Here is a 17,663-nt window from a genome sequence, read left to right on the forward strand (position 1 = left end):
AACATTGACCCTTGGTCCTTCCTTGTCATTAGACTAAGGGCTCCAATCAACGGAGCAAACAGCACTCGGCTCAGTCGGGCTCCATTATCTTGCATAATAAGGAGCTGTCAGGGTAGAAAAGATCAGCTAGACGCTATGGGACATATCCGCTATCAAACACCAAACAATCCAATCCCGAGCCCCTCTGATGAATCGAGCATCGCTTAACCTTTTCTCTCCGAGCCCATTTGTCAAGCAGTGGAATAGATCTTACCTCACCCCTAATAGCAAACAAGACCGTACAAACCAAAGGAAGAGCATCCACCACATCGTTATATCATTATCATTAGCCAGTAAATAGTTTAACCTGTTAGTTACATTTGAGCTAATATGTAATGCATGTAGAGTCACAACATTGTTACACCCAGTGTAAAGTTTTTTTTTGTCTCTCGCGACAAGCACATTTTTCAGGGGGGCATGAGGGGAGGGGTCAATTGTCTGGGGGGTAGGGGGGGGGGGGGGGGGGGTTGGAAACTGAAAACCCGATTATGGTGGTAGCTATTCGGTGAAGAATTAAATGAAAGTCACACACTAACTTTTCGGTTGTAATGCCCTTATCAGAGTGAGTGGCAACATGCCCATCGCTGTTCAGTCGTGGCACCCCACGTATGCCGTTTGAGTACCACTGCTATACCTTCTTGAGGGCATGTTGTCTTACTTTGGATGTGTGGTACCCCCTGCAATTGCACTTATTTGATCTACGCCAGTATAAGCACACCTGATTCAACTGCTCAAGTAATCATCAAGCACTTGAATCAGGTGTAAGTCAGGTAGTTAAAATCAGACGTGCTAGTTAATAATGCGAAACACTTAATATTAACCAGTGTCGTATTAACTAGGAACCAAGCGGAAGTAAACGGACTGAAACTGGGAGGGACTACCTGAACTTTTCCAATAGGAAACACTTGTTTTCGTTTTCCATTGCAAAACATTTTGCTAGTGTGCACTAATGAATACGACCCGGGCGTGCTAGCACTAGGAAACACCTTGTTGAGTCCTACAGCTCTTTGTCTTGTGAAGAACATGGAGCCTTACTTTGGATGTGTGAACTGGTCAACCAGGGCGACCTTCTCCACCAGGTCTCCTCCGATGCTCCTCACCAGGTCGTAGAAGTCGTTCTCTGTGTAGCCCTCGGCCGGTAGCCAGAAGGAGATGTCGTTGATCAGAGGTGGGTACTTACTGAGGGGCTTGAGGAGGGGAGGAGGAGAGGGAAGCGGGATGGCGAGGAGAGGAGATGGAAGCAGAGAGGAGAGGGGAGAGACAACTTTTAGAAGAAAGACGAACAATGAGAGACAGCAATGCACGCTTTGCCTGATATAGAGGTCCTGGCTGGCAGGGAGCTCGGCCCCAGTGACGTACTGGGCTGTCCGCATCACCCTCTGTGGCGCTTTGCTGATCGAGGGCGGTGCATTTGCCATACCAAGCGGTGATGCAGCCAGTCAAGATGCTCTCGATGGTGCAGTTGTAGAACTTTTTGAGAATCAAATATTTTGTGCCCTCTTCAAATCAAATTGTATTTGTCACATGCATCGAATACAACCTTACAGTGAAATGCTTACTTACAAGCCCTTAACCAACAAAGCAGTTTTAAGAAAAATACCCACCCCTTCAAAAAAATTACAAATAAAAAGTAACAAATAATAAAGGAGCAGCAGTAAATTAACAATAGTGAGGCTATATACAGGGGGTATCGGTACAGAGTCAATGCGGGTGTATGTGGAACATGTTAAATCCTTAGCGATGTGCACGCCAAGGAACTTGAAGCTCTCGACTCACTCCACTACAGCCCCGTTGTTGTGGATGGGGGCGTGCTCTCCCCTCTATCTCCTGAGGTCCACGATCAGCTTCTTGGTCTTACTGACATTGAGGGAGAGATTGTTCTCCTGGCATCACACTGCTACGTCTCTGACCTCCTCCCTGTAGGCTGTCTCATCGCCATCTGTGACCAGGCCTACCACCGTCATGTCGTCAGCAAACTTGATGATGGTGTTGGAGTCGCGCATGGCCACGCAGTTGTGGGTTAACAGGGAGTACAGGAGGGGACTAAGGACACACCCCTGAGGGGACCCCTTGTTGAGGGTCAGCGTGGCAGAGGTGTTGTTTCCTACCCTCACCCTTGATTCGAACCAGGTACTGCAGTGACGCCTCTTGCACGGAGATGCAGTGCCTTAGACCGCTGCGCCACTCGGGAGCATTATCAGGACAGAGAAACCATTGGTCACATGGAGCACTCCAAACAAAAGCCAATGAAAACATTTACAAACCTCACAATTGATGGTTATGAAATGAAACAAAACATGTTTCTCAAAAGTGTAGCAGGTTGTGAACTCGGCAAACAATGTTTCCACTCCGAGAATGATTACGATAAATTACTGTAATTAATACATGCATTAACAGAAATATATGTAACCAAATGATGGGGATTAACAGTACATTTACTACTGGTGACATATGTAATGGGGATTTTATTTTATTTTAAACATTATCAAAGGGCAAACAATTCACACAATGAAACAATAAATGCAGAAGACAGCTGAGCCATTCTGGAGAGAGACTTGCCTATATCGTCGCCACACACCCCTCCCCTTCTTGTCTCAACATTTTAAATTATACTCAAGCCACATTATCTTCATATTTTAGATGTTTTTCACTGACAGCCGCAACTCAATAATCAGCTAGGCCTATTGCCATGCGCGCTGCCCAAATTGCAGGATTCACAAATAGGTATTGGCTTACACCGAGCTTGTGATTTCAAACAATCCACAGCAATGTTTTTAAAGAAGCTAATGATCCGGTGTAGTCATGTATTTTATTTATTTCTGTACAGGACAGGAGTCATTATATGATTTTGGCAAATGTATTTCCATTTACTTCCCTATTGGACCCACCGCTTTGCCATTTCTCTCCTGTTCTATTGGTTTTCATATCAACTTTATTTTGTTGTCCAGAAGCCAAAAGCACAATCCTAGTCAAATTAGCAACCCAATCTAGTTGTTGCATCTTCAGATTCCCCCACTTTTTAATGTTCTAACAGATTTTCTTCTCTGTCACATTTGGAACAGCTAGCAGGTGTGCTATTTATAATGGTGTTTGTTCTCCCAGGTGCTCTGTTTAGAATGGTGTTTTCCTGCTAATTGCATTTTGGCAAATTTTTGAAAACGCTGTTTTATTGGCTGCTTCATTACATGCGTTGCATGTTCTATTTTCAGATGTATTACCGTCATCGAAATGGGATTTTCATCATTCTGAGCGCCATGGGTGCAGTCAATGCATGGGTGCAGTCAATGCATGCGGGTCCGGTAAATGTCTCAGATGGAGGATAAATTAAAATCTCCCCGGTCACGTTGTCCGACGCCACATTTTCCCGAACGGAAACCCGGCAGCACACAAGGGGGAGGGCGGGGGGGTTGCATAACATCATGGCCTTGATAATCCTCTGTCACTCTTCAGTCCACTGACACAGGGGAATTATGAGACTAATTATACACTCTCCATGAATCCCAAATTGAACTAGCCCCTCCTCCCTCGGCACTTCTGTAAATCTGAAGAAATTGGATACTGTAGGTGTAAGCAATACGGAACCTTTCCACAAAGCCTATCTGAAGGCAAGGTGACGCAAGTACCATATTGCTTATACCTATCCTATCCCTTCAGATCTGCACGAGTGCCAACGCACTGATTTGGGATTTAGCATAAACCACTTTTTTCCCAAAACACATACAGTAAATGTATCCCCTTGTATGTCTTTGGTACTACTGAAAATTACAAAATCTTCTTTTAGCAGAGGTTTTCATCCAAAGCAACTTCAATCTAACACATATATTCATTGTATGTGGGCTCAAACCCCAAACTCTGCTGCATCAAACACCACAGTCCAACCAACAGAGCCATTAGAAATATACAGTCGTGGCCAAAAATATTGGCACCCAGTTGGCACCCAGTTGTACTTTGGTCAAGTAATTTTCTCGAAAAATAAGCTGAAATTGACCGACGTATTTGGTCTCCACAATTCTTTATTTCACTGTTAATATTACAGAACCTTTGTTTTTGATTCAGAACTTAATTTATCCATTTAAAATCAGAAAAACAGAAATGGAATTGAAAAAACTATTGACAACCCAGACATAATATTTGGTAGCACAGTCTTCGGTCAAAATAGCTGCAATCAAGTGCCTCCTATAGCCATCGATGAGCTTCCTGCACCTCTGTACTGGCAGTTTGGCCCACTCCTCTTGTGCAAACTGCTCCAGTTCTCCCAGATTTGAAGGGTGCCTTCGCCCAACTGCTCTTTTCAGATCTCTCCACAAGTGTTCAATGGGATTTAGATCTGGACTCATTGCGGTCCACTTCAGAACAGTCCAGCGTTTTGTCTTGAATCATTCCTGAGTACTTTTTAAAGTGTGTTTGGGGTCATTGTCTTACTGGATGACCCATGACTTTCGACGGAGACCCAGCTTTCTGACACAGGGTCCGACATTGAGCTCCAAAATGCCTTGGTATTCTCCTGATTTCATGACGCCATGCACACGTTCAAGGCACCCAGTGCCTGAGGCAGCAAAGCAACCCCAAAACATCACTGAACCTCCTCCATGTTTGAGTGTAGGGAAGGTGTTGTTTTCTTTGAAAGATTCCATTTGTTTTCTGTTGACATAGAAAAGGTGTGCTTTACCAAAAAGCTCTAAATTTAGCATAGGATTTTGTCATGTTCAGGTGTGTTTCGGCAAATTGCATTTGGGCTTTCTTATGTCTCTCTCTCGCAGCAGTGGGGTGCTGCTGGGTCTCCTACCATATAATCCCCTTTCATTGAGTTGGTGACAGATGGTGCGAGTTGAAACTCTTGTACCTAGTGTCTGAAAGTCCGCTTGAATCTGTGTAGCAGTCGATCGAGGTGCTTTCTCCACCATTCACACGATCCCTTGCTGCAATCTTCCATCAAGTTCTCTTGCGGCCACGTCCAGTGAGGTTGGCTACAGTGGCATGGGCCTTAAACATCTTGATAACATTACGTACGGTGGAAACAGGAACATCAAGGTCTGTGGAGATGGACTTGTAGCCTTGAGATTGTCCACGCTTGGCTACAATCTTGTGTCTGACCTCAGATAATTGTCTGGTTTTCTTTCTTTTCTCCATACTCATTGCGGTATACACAGTGACACAAAACAGGAGAATGAGTCCTTTTCTCTATTAAATTAGGGATTTTTATATTGCAGGCACCAAGATCAATTCCAACATTTTTGGTCAGTTTCTCCTATTCTTCTCTGCAGATCCTCTCAAGCTCTGTCAGGTTGGATGGTGAGCGTTGCTTTGCACAGCTATTTTCAGGTCTCTCCAGAGATGTATTTGGTATTTTATTAGGATCCTCATTAGCTGTTGCAAAAGCAGCAGCTACTCTTCCTGGGGTCCACACAAAACATGAAACATAAAACAGAATGACATAATACAGAACATCATTAGACAAGAATAGAACTACATATTTTTTTTAAAAGGCACACGTAGCCTACATATCAATGACACAAACTATCTAGGTCAAATAGGGGAGAGGCGTTGTGGCGCGAGGTGATGCTTTATCTGTTTTTTGAAACCAGGTTTGCTGTTTATCTGAGCAATATGAGATGGAAAGAGGTTCCATGCAATAAGGGCTCTATATAATACTGTGCGTTTTCTTGAATATGTTCTAAATTTGGGGACTATGAAAAGACCCCTGGTGACATGTCTGGTGGGATAAGTGTGTGTGTCAGAGCTGTGTGTAAGTTGACTATGCAAACAATTTGGGATTTTCAACACATTAATGTTCTTATAAAAAGAAGAAGTGATGCAGTCAGACTCTCCTCAACTCTTAGCCAAGAGAGACTGGCATGCATAGTATTTATAATCAGCCCTCTGATTACAATTAAGAGCAAAACGTGCCGCTCTGTTCTGGTCCAGCTCCAGCTTAACTAGGTCTTTCCTTGCCGCACTGGACCACACGACTGGACAATAATCAAGATTAGACAAAACTAGAGCCTGCAGAACTTGCTTTTTGGAATGTGGTGTCAAAAAAGCACAGCATATCTTTATTATGGCTAGACCTCTCCCCATCTTTACAACCACTGAAACTATAACATTTTGACCATGACAGTTAACAGTCTAAGGTAACGCCAAGTCTTTTAGTCTCCTCAACTTGTTCAACAGCCACATCATTCATTACCAGGTCTAGCACTTAAGGAATGATTTGTACCAAATACAATGCTCTTAGTAATGTTCGATCAGGTTCAAGTCCGGGCTCTGGCTGGGCCACTCAAGGATATTCAGAGATTTGTCCCGAAGCCACTCCTGCATTGTCTTGGCTGTGTGCTTAGTGTCGTTGTCCTGTTGGAAGATGAAACTTCTCCCCAGGTCCTGAGCGCTCTGGAGCAGGTTATCATCAAGGATCTCTCTGTACTTTGCGCCGTTCATCTTCGCCTCGATCCTGACTAGTCTCCCAGTCCCTGCCGCTGAAAAACACCCCCACAGCATGATGCTGCCACTACCATGCTTCACCGTTGGGATGGTGCCAGGTTTCCTCCAGACGTGATGCTTGGCATTCAGGCCAAAGAGTTGAATCTTGTTTCCCATGCATGGTCTGAGTGTCTTAATGAGGTTGGGAGATTGGGAACTTAAATGGACGAGCTAAAGCCAACTTCATAAAATTCCTAGGTGACTATTAGTATTACAGAGAAAAAAAAAATCTAACTATATTTTTAACAGGACAAATCTGAGGGGGCATGTGCCCCTATGCCCCGTATGCTCTGCTTATGAGCATGGCTCTTTATGGAACCTTAAAAAAGGTTCTATATAGCACCAAAAAGGTATCCGCTGTGGATACAAGCCAAGGAACCCTTATTTGGCACTAAAAAAACATTTTTTTTGTCTGTAGGAGTTGGACAAACCTACCGAGGTCAATGAAATAAAGAAGTAAAAATAAAAACATTAAAAAAAAAGGAAAGTAAAAACATAAAAACAAAATAAAAACGCATACATTCGCGTGTTTTTATTTCTTGTGTGTTTTTATTTATCTGACCTAGTATTGAATCCATGCTTTAAGATCCCGATTCTGGATTTTATTACCAGCGATATTGAACTGCAATATAAAAAACACTTTGTAAGTCAGCATTTCACTTGGGTTTTTACATCTATTGTATCCTGTGCACGCAACAAGTCAACTTTGATTTGATGTGAAAGTCTCATCATGTACCAGTCCAATTAATGATGTGCAATTATCTGCACAGTAAGCACATTCTAATAGGCCCCAATTCTGGCCCCCCAAAAAATCTATCAATACCGGCTAGCTAAAAAGCCATTAAGCTATCTCAGTTTCTGGCCAAATCCTCCAACAACAACGGCTACCATTAAGTCATCACAGCCAGGCAGCATTAATAACTCGGAGGATCAGACCTATTGATTCAGTCTCTTTTCTCTGTCTCACTCAGGCTGTTTGAAGGAGTACTCGTTCATTTTAGAAAAAAAATACAAAAAACCCCCAGCCATTTGGTTTGCTATAAAGCGCAAGGATGGAGCTGGAGAAGTGAAACCACTTTTACATTTGTAGATTTAACGATATTTTGAGGCTAAACATTGTATGTTTACAACAACATAAATTAGAAGCAATAGCGTAAAACAATCTTTTGGGGGTTATATGATGGGGATAATACAGTTGAGGTCGGAACTCAGTTTCACAATTCCTGACATTTAATCCTAGTAAAAATTCTCTGTTTTAGGTCAGTTAGGATCACCACTTTATTTTAAGAATGTGAAATGTCAGAATAATAATGATTTATTTCAGCTTTATGTCTTTCATCACATTCCCAGTGGGTTAGAAGTTTACATACACTCAATTAGTATTTGGTAGCATTGCCTTTAAATTGATTCACTTGGGTCAAACGTTTCGTGGAGCCTTCCACAAGCTTCCCACAACAAGTTGGGTGAATTTTGGCCCATTCCTCCTGAAAGAACTGGTGTAACTGAGTCAGGTTTGTAGGCCTTCTTGCTCGCACACGCCTTTTCAGTTCTGCCCACAAATGTTCTTTAGAATTGAGGTCAGGGCTTTGTGATGGCCACTCCAATACCTTGATTTTGTTGTCCTTAAGCCATTTTGCCATAACTTCGGAAGTATGCTTGGGTCATTGTCCATTTGCAAGACCCATTTACGACCAAGCTTTATCTTCCTGACTGATGTCTTGAGCTGTATATCCACATAATTGTGCTTCCTCAGGATGCCATCTATTTTATGAAGGCACCAATCCCTCCTGAGGCAAACCACCCCACCACATGATGCTGCCACCCCGTGCTTCACAGTTGGGATGGTGTTCTTTGGCTCGCAAGCCTCCCCCTTTTTCCTCCAAACATAACGATGGTCTTTATGGCCAAACAGTTGTATTTTTGTTTCATCAGACCAGAGGACATTTCTCCAAAAAGTACGATCTTTGTCCCCATGTGCAGTTGCAAACCGTAGTCTGGCTTTTTTATGGCGGTTTTGGAGCAGTGGCTCCTTCCTTGCTGAGCGGCCTTTCAGGTTAAGTCGATATAGGACTCGTTTTACTGTGGAAATAGATACTTTTGTACTGGTTTCCTCCAGCATCTTCACAAGGTCTTTTGCTGTTGTTCTTGGATTGATTTGCACTTTTCGCACCAAAGTACGTTCATCTCTAGGAGACAGAACGCGTCTCCTTCCTGAGCGGTATGACAGCTGCGTGGTCCTATGGTGTTTATACTAGCGTACTATTGTTTGGACAGATGAACGTGGTACCTTCAGGCATTTAGAAATTGCTCCCAAGGATGAGCCAGACTGGTGGAGGTCTACCATTTATTTTTCTTGGCTGATTTCTTGGCTGATTTCAATTGATTTTCACATGATGTCAAGCAAAGAGGCACTGAGTTTGAAGGTAGGCCTTGAAATACATCCACAGGTACACCTCCAATTGACTCAAATGATGCCAATTAACCTATCAGAAGGATCTAAAGCCATGACATCCTTTTCTGGAATTGTCCAAGCTGTTTAAAAAGGCACAGACAACTTAGTGTATGTAAACTTCTGACCCCCTGGAATTGTGATACTGTGAATTATAAGTGAAATAATCTGTCTGTAAACAATTGTTGGAAAAATAATTTGTGTCATGCACAAAGTAGATGTCCTAACCGACTTGCGGTTGAGTGGTTGAAAAACTAGTTTTAATGACAACCTAAGTGTATGTAAACTTCCGACTTCAACTGTAGTTAAGCCAAGCACATGATGCCTTGAGTTGAGATTCGGAATACGGTTTAAGAAGCTATTATGTGCAGTTGCCACACCCTGTGGCAAAAACAAATGTTCTGAAAAGACTTAAAGGGACTAGTAAGTTTGTTTGTTATTGTTTTTGGTCCAGGAGCTAAAAAGGGAAACAAATCCTGCACACTATGCTTGCCAAGTATCACTTATTTATGTTAACGTTTGCTAATGTTTCTGCCATTTCGCCTTCTTCATTAAAACCACGGCTGCTGATATGGTCTGGGAGCATCATAATGGCTTTTGGTTGAAACCAGAGCCATGTATTACGAGAGTTCGGCCAGGTTTAAGAACGGCCACCACGTTAGTAGCCCATTTATTCTAGAAATGTTAGTGATGTAATGTTGGTGTCAACAAATTGCATATATTCTTTCCCTGGACATAAACAGCACAACGCAGAAGCATCAATTATCACCGAGCAAGTGGCGCTCTCGAAACATTCAGACAGAACCCCCATTGGCCTAACTCTCTATATACAATTCTTTATCTATCTTTGCCATTGATCGCTTCGGCAGCACCATTTAGTGTAGTCAATTGAAAGTAGTACATTTATTTTTCTTCTACTTCTATGAGTTTATTGGCAGTTCACAAACAAACTGAAAAGATGCATGGAATGTGTAGTCTGAACAAGCCAAGGTTGGTTAACTACTGCCATCTGCACTGCTGGAATGTTTGCTCAGGAGTATAATTCATTGTCTGTTCCTTCTGAAGTCTCCCCCAGTTGCCTACCTTAAAATGGGCTTTGAGGAAAGTGAGAACTCTCCCTCTCTGATTGAAACCTCCACAGCCAAACTCTGCATTAAAAGTGAATAATAGTGGTTGAAAAATACAATAAATATAACCTAGAGCTTTACTTGGAAGGTGACTGGGTCGTTGATGCTGGGCAGGCAAAACTGCTTCAGGAAGCGGTCGTCCTGGCTCCAGAAGAGGCGGATGTCAGGGATCCCGTACAGCACCATGGCCAGGCGCTCCAGGCCCAGTCCAAATGCCCAGCCCATCTTGTTACTCACTCCCGCTGGAAAAAGGACACAATAGGAGATTAGAGCAGCTATTCCCAGAACTTTTTGTAGTGGGGGAGGTTTGGTTATTAAACCACTAATTGGCCGACATCCGTTCATTTACTTGAATTCCATTTTATTTTGGTGAGTCCAACGGACCGTTTCTCTAGAGAGAAATTAAATAATTAATGAGAAAAATCAGAGAAATCAAGTCAAGAACTATGTGGGATGCTGAGCTGAAGGGTAGTTTTCATTAAGCCAATACTCAACCTAGTTCAGCGCAGAAATGTGTTAATTAACCACATTGACTATAATCCATTGTACCATTTTTCCCTAGCTCATAGACAGGAAGAGGCGGGCTCCCGAGTGGCGCAGCGGTCTAAGGCACTGCATCGCAGTGCTAAAGGCGTCACTACAGACACGGGTACGATCCCAGACTGTCACAACCGGCCATGATCGGGAGCCCCACAGGGAGGCGCACAATTGGCCCAGCGTTGTCCGGGTTAGGGGGGGGGGTTTGGCCGGAGGGGCTTTACTAGGCTCATCGCGCTCTAGCGACTCCTTGTGGTGGGCCGGGCGCCTGCAGACTGACCTCAGTTGTCAGTTGAATGGTGTTACCTCTGACACATTGGTGCGGCTGGCTTCCGGGTTAAGCGGGCAGGTAAGAAGCAAGAAAGATTGTAAGAGGCGAAGCAAGAGGTTTCACTCTCGACAAAAACTGTAGAAAATAAGCACAATGCGCTTCTATGGACTTATTTTGGACCTAAGCTTGAAACCTTCTTTTCCGCCTTTGGGCCATTGACTCCCATTGTTATGGCGGAGACATGAGCATCTCGTCATTATATACAGATCTCTTGACAGATACACTTTTACGTCTGTTACGCTAGGTGAGATACAGACAGACCATATAGACTGCATGAGAGAGGAATGTACACAACACAATGATGAGAGGGAGAGAGAGAGTTCGTGAAAGTATACCTTAACTACCCTGAACAACTAGTAAAATCATTTTGTCAGACAGCTCTGCAGCATACTTAGAAACGCTAGCTAAGAATGATGACTAAAGACTGTACAGCAACGTTTCCCAAACTTGATCCTTGGGACGCCAAGGGGTGCACGTTTTGTTTATTGCGCTAACACTACACAGCTGATTCAAATTATCACAGCTTGAAGATTAGTGGATTATTTGAACAGCTGTGTAGTTGCCAGGGCAAAAAGCAAAATGTGCACCCCTTGCGGTCCCGAGGACAGAGTTTGGGAAACCCTGCAGTACAGTATGGGGAACTCATAATGTTAGATGCCTGGCTGGTAGACTGATACTGCCTGAGCAGAGATGAGATGATTACTTCAAGGAATTACAAATAATAAAGTAATCAAATAAAAATGATTTCATAGTAATTTCCTGTTTTCTATTGATGTCTACCAAATGTGGACCTGATAAAATATTCCATCGTCTCTAAATGTTTTGGCAATTGAATGTTTTGGGAATTTCCCTTTAAAAGCTCTAAAATCATTGTAACGTAATTATTTCATAATCCATTTCATGTTTAAAAATTATTTGAGAAACCGAACCGACCTCAAATAGCACTAATCGCTCAGCACTCCCTGTGATCCAACAATTACACGACACAGACATAATGAGGCACAAAGTATCAATACCTTAAGTGTTTTGAGCTAATTGTCTAGAGAAAATGAGTTCAACTCCAGCCTACACATTTTTATTGCAGACCAAACTATTCAAGGGCTTAATGAACAGTTGTTGATGAGACTCCAGGACATGACTTGAGAAGCCCCGGAGGAACTGGACTAGCAACCAGGTGTTTGCAGGTACAATTCTGGACAGGAAACTGTATCATCTAGTGCATCACCTTAATGGAATGTTAATAAATCAATAACAAGTTGTTTTAATGTCGACTGTTCTCGGACAACCTCGGGATGAAAATGTAATTGAACTGCTTTAAGATGCGTCCTGCATTATTTTTATCAACCCATCCACTGGAGGACAAATATCGTTCATTTTTTTACAACTTTTCTGCTACATATACATACATGCCACATATACATTTGACATACATGGTACTTATATATAAAGCAGTCACATAACAATAACAAACACAAGCTCTTTAATCCCGCCCCTCAGCCAATCTCAGCCCATCCCACCATTCACCATAGACCACCCTCGTTTAGCTTCCATGTGCCATATATTTTTCAAAACGGGCTGTGATGTTTTACATATTTTCCTTTCCTTTTTAAAATCGTATAGTATCCACAGATTGTGAGCTAAAGGTGCAAACCTTTCCTACGAGTATTATTCGATTATTTATTGACTGACTATGGCTTTCCAAGTCACCCAGATGCATCCTGTATTGATGAACTCTCTACAAGGCTAACTGAACATGCTTCCATACTTTTCCGGCTGAGGCTCTGTAAATCTTACAAACCAAGCAGACTAAGCCGTTCATGCGTGAGGATGGGAAACTACCTTAAACATGGATTAATTAACATCACAGGCCGACTTGAGCAGCGAGCCAACTATTTTCCAAAATAATAAAATCAGCAAAGACTAGATAACGTATTGTGTATTTAGTCATCTTACATTGTTCACGATATTTACATGACAGAAACATCCTTCAAAAAAATGGTGCCCTGGGTGAGGATAATCCATTACAGCATTCAGATACGCATAAAAACCTAAAATGTGGTTGCCACACGACCACAGACCCTTCACCTCGATCACGTTCGCTAGAGCTAACATTCTTTCATTCTCAAAACAGAGAATCTGAACTCGTCCAATAGGAATGCTCATATTGTGTCGTCCTTCATCTAAATATCTTGGCAACCAGTTAGGCTAAATGACCGCAATAGGTTTTTTAACCTGCAATCACATTTCCACAATCGTGTCAATGGTAGAGGCCAGCAGCTGTCTTGTGAGTGACAGGGGAAGACTTTAGTTCTGCAGTGAAATCTGTCACAGGACAGGGCAGGATAGGGGGTGTTAACTTTACTCTGGTTGTAATAATTATTTGCTTGGTGACCCTCGTGACCCATAGATAGATGAAGGGAGTGCAAACAGCAAAGCTCCTCGTTTCTACTCCGATCTCGTACTTTTCCCTCGACAGCGGAGGGATTCTGCTTTATATGGTAATGAGCGAGGGGGGCATGGAGGGTCAACGCTGACTGAGAAACACACGACTAAATCATAACTTCATAAGGAGGAATCAAATCAGCATCTCTCCCTTCCTCCCTCATATACAAAGTGAAGACATTTACATGTAATGAGAATCAGTCATGGTTAAAAAAAAAATATTTTTTGTCTCTTTGTGACTGATTTCTACCTCAATCTCTTAGCTACTCCCGTTCGGCACACAGTACATATGTAGTTGTGTATTACTGCAGTGCAATGTACAGGTGTTTAAAAATAATCATTGTGCTCACTGATCCGGGAGTGAGAGGCAGTGACACGCAAAAAGATAAAAGAGGGGCATACAAAAATCCTGACAGCCGCTTGTGTGTGTGTGGCAGATTTGAACTGGCAGTCTTTGGCAGGGAGCGCTAACACTGCCACGGTTGCCAAGGATGTCCACAAAAGGATGGCACGATGACATACAGCACTCAGCTATGACCTCAGCTGAAATACAGGGGGGGGGGGGGGGGGGGGACAGGGCTGGAGGGGAGCGGGGTGTGTCTTACGAGGCCCAGCCCTCACTCCCCCACACAGTCCTGTGACGCCATCCCCTTTCTCTTAGCCAGTCAGAGCGGGTGAGAGGGGTTGTGTTTGTGGTGACGAGAGTGTGGTGTCTGACAGTATATCCACCTTGTGGTGACATCAGTAGCTGCTGTGGCATCACCGCCTCCTCTCCTTTAATCCATTCATTTCTCCATCCTTTAAAAAATTATTCAATTGAAACGTGTCTTCCGCATTTAACCCAACCCCTCTGAATCAGGAGTGTAGCTGTCAGATGTAAACAACAAGCATGTTCAGGAGGCACCTGTGGCAGTTACGGCATGACCATCCTCAACTCTACCCATAGGACAGTAGGAGATATGGGAAGTGTGTATGTGGGTCTAGCAGTCAATTTTCACACACACACACACACACACACACACACACACACACACACACACACACACACACACACACACACACACACACACACACACACACACACACACACACACACACACACACACACACTTCCCCCCAACTGAGTGTGTTGATCCTTGTTTTCTATTCCTCTGGAGAGAAGCAGCACCATCTTTCCTACCATGGATCCATATGTGCACGGCAGCAGAAATGGCAGTTATGGATTCATGCCCCATGTTTCGCCATGTGACATTTTACCTGCAGATTTCAAGGGAGAAGTCGGATTGGGTGACCTAATTGCACCCTTCTAAATTCTGCCCGATAGTGGTAATTACATTTTTCATAATCTCGACTCATTAATGGCTCACTGCTGGCTTGGAAAACAGCTAATTTACTACAAATGACCATACAAAGTATTAAACACAATACAGCATGATCAAGAAAGACATACTGGGCCTCCTGAGTGGCGCAGTGCATCACAGTGCTAGCTAGAGATCCTGGTTCGAGTCCAGTCTCTGTTGCAGCCGGCCGGGAGACCCATGGGACGCCGCACGTTCGAACCTTTGCAAATACGGTGGTGTAACTCCTATTTATTACTATCCACCCAAATTACAAAATGTCCATATTTTTTCCCATACTTTGTAACTCTATGGACAGACTGCAATCCACCTTTCGGTAGGTTAAAATAGCCACTAGCCGCTAACTTCAGCATTTTACGAACCAAATTGTTAATTTAGGTGAACTATCCCTTTATACACTCAGTGAAATTAGCGTGTCGGGTTATTAATTAAGCCATTACTTCTCAATTAGCTTAACATGGCTGATCAGGGATGACTGTTGGGTCCCCCAGGCTGCAGCTGCCAGGGGATGCAGGGCCCATGCTCTCACAGTGACATGTTCATTAACACTCCCTCACTACTTCATATCAGGAAGCCAATTCACAAACAGATTCGTATGGAGCAACAACAAAAATTCCTATATGAACATAACACAGTTAACTCAGTCTGTTTGTCTGGTCTGTTTGACATGTCATCTTTGTATATTTGAGGTTGTAGTGTCCGTTTACTCAGGATATTGATCCAGTATGTGGATTCTGGATAGTGCAGCCAAAAATATTTTTGTCAGGTTCCCTTACTTGGGTGATATCGTTCTACTGCAGTATTTTCTATCAGCACACTGTTTACAACCAGGAAACTAGGCAAGCCCGGCTCATTATTCAACACAAAGCTACAGTTAATGAGGTGCGAGGAAAAAGAGGCAGTCGCCGAACACACCGAGAACAGAAATATTGATGAGCGTTAAACTCCCATTCCGTTGTGGTGCTGTGAGAGGTAGCCACGCCATATCCACACGCTCAACTTTCAAAGGTCCAATGCAGCCGATTTGATCTCAATATCAAATCAATTCTGGGTAACAATTAAGTACCGTACTGTGATTGTTTAAACAAAAATTAGGTGGTTCTTAGCAAAGAGCAATTTCTATGCAAGGATTTTGCTAGGACTGTTTGGGAGTAGGGAGGGGTAAAACTAGCTGTTTTTTAGGAACTCTTTCATATTGGTCTAGAAACGAATTAACTCGCACAACAGGCTGAAATGTCAGCCGGTCTTTTCCAACGTCTCTCACACTAAAAAGGGTATTATCCTAATTTTCACCATTTCACAGTATTATTCCAACCACACCGCCTGCCCTCCAGGACATCTACAGCACCTGGTGTCACGAGAAGGCCAAGAAAATCATCAAGGAACTCAGCCACCCGAGCCACTGCCTGTTCACCCTGATACCATCTAGAAGGCGGAGACAGTACTGGTGCATCAAAACTGGGACCGAGAGATAGAAGCTGTTTTTCCATCTCCAGGCCAGAAGACTGTTAAATAGTCACCACTAGCCAGCCATCACCTGGTACTCTAACCTGCACCTTAGAGACATCTGCCCTATGTACATCGTCATTGAACACGGATCACTTTAATAATGTTTACAGTTGGTTTTACCCACTTCATAGGTATATACTGTATTTTACACAAGGCTCATCCTATATAACTACTGCTGTACACACCTTTTCTATTCACACTTATTTATTTTGGGGTATGTGTGTATTGTTAGGTATTACTGCAAAAATGTGTAAGTGTCCAATAACTTTTGATTTGATTTCATTCCTAGTGTGGGCATATATATAAAACACATGCAATCACATGTTTGACTGCACCGGGTCTTTAAGTCATGTAGTCAGCCTGGAACGCAACCGTTGGCTTGTAAAAGCAAACAGCTGACCCTCATGAACTCATTAAGGGTGTGGCTAGCAGCTCAATCAGCCACAATTCCATTATCAGCTGCTATTTCCCTCACTCAGAGGAGAGGACTGGAGGCAGTGAGCAGGTAGCTGACTCAAAAGGCTCTGCACTAGAAACCTAGCCTAGCTTGGTCTGTGGCAGCACACCTCCCCAACGTCTAGACCCCGAATCTTGTATCTTGCCTTGTATTCGCTTTGGTGTAAAAAAAAAAAATGGCTTCCTCTGCAATCAGTATGTATTCCGATACCTACTTGAACTGAACCCCTGCGCCCCCTAGATTTGGCATAATATCTAGCACTGGCTTAAGAGTATCCATATCACTTTGGTGGAGAAGAAGAATCTTAGGACGCAACTTGCCAAACATTGTGAATTAATATACAATTTAAATTCAGAAAGTCTAATACGAGAATGGAAAATTACTTCAATGGGTCTTTAAAATGGGACCCAATGCTGATATTAACTGTTTATTTAGGCATTCAATAACATTTCCTTTTGGAGTTTATCCCCAGTGGAACAATTGAATAACCCCTTAACCGAACCCTCTCTCTAGCTAGAAGAACACTTGCGATAGTCGTCCTGTAAAGTTGTTGCTGTGAGATTATCTTGCCCCATCCAATCGTCTCCTCCGTGTCACAATATCGATCCCCTTTATCTTTTTTCACAGAACCCTCACAAATGAATCACCCTACATGTTTATGTCTACCTTCTCGGTCTCCCAGAGAGAGAGAAAGAGAGAAAGAGAGAGAGAGAGAGAGGGTAATTAACAGATTGCTAATTAAATTGGGGTATTTCATTCAACATCTTGGTTTTGTTGAATTAGAAATCTGAAGCCCCGGGTCAACTTGTTTCTGCACATTTGCATGCGACTTAAATGAATATCAACCATAAACAAGTTTTGATTATTTGATCATAACAAACACTGCTCCTCTCTTTCGTATTACTTTAAACTTTAAACAACTTTAAAAATCTGCTAT

At 43.0% G+C, this 17,663-nt stretch overlaps 1 protein-coding gene across 3 annotated transcripts in view; it reads right to left on the reverse strand.

Moving 5' to 3' along the window:
- The window catches only part of LOC129822808 (phenylalanine--tRNA ligase, mitochondrial-like), a 134,604-nt gene that overhangs the window by 58,944 nt on the left and 57,997 nt on the right, over positions 1 to 17,663 (reverse strand). For 2 of the 3 annotated variants that reach the window (XM_055881232.1, XM_055881231.1), the window contains 2 exons: positions 10,174 to 10,334; positions 1,075 to 1,226 (listed from right to left, as the gene is read on the reverse strand). In XM_055881232.1, the coding sequence (XP_055737207.1) occupies positions 1,075 to 1,226; positions 10,174 to 10,334 (313 nt within the window). The remainder of the gene's footprint in view (positions 1 to 1,074; positions 1,227 to 10,173; positions 10,335 to 17,663) is intronic. The other variant, XM_055881233.1, reaches the window with a different exon arrangement.

The sequence above is a fragment of the Salvelinus fontinalis genome, chromosome 25, assembly GCF_029448725.1.
Source record: "Salvelinus fontinalis isolate EN_2023a chromosome 25, ASM2944872v1, whole genome shotgun sequence".
In the NCBI taxonomy this organism is placed as follows: domain Eukaryota; kingdom Metazoa; phylum Chordata; class Actinopteri; order Salmoniformes; family Salmonidae; genus Salvelinus; species Salvelinus fontinalis.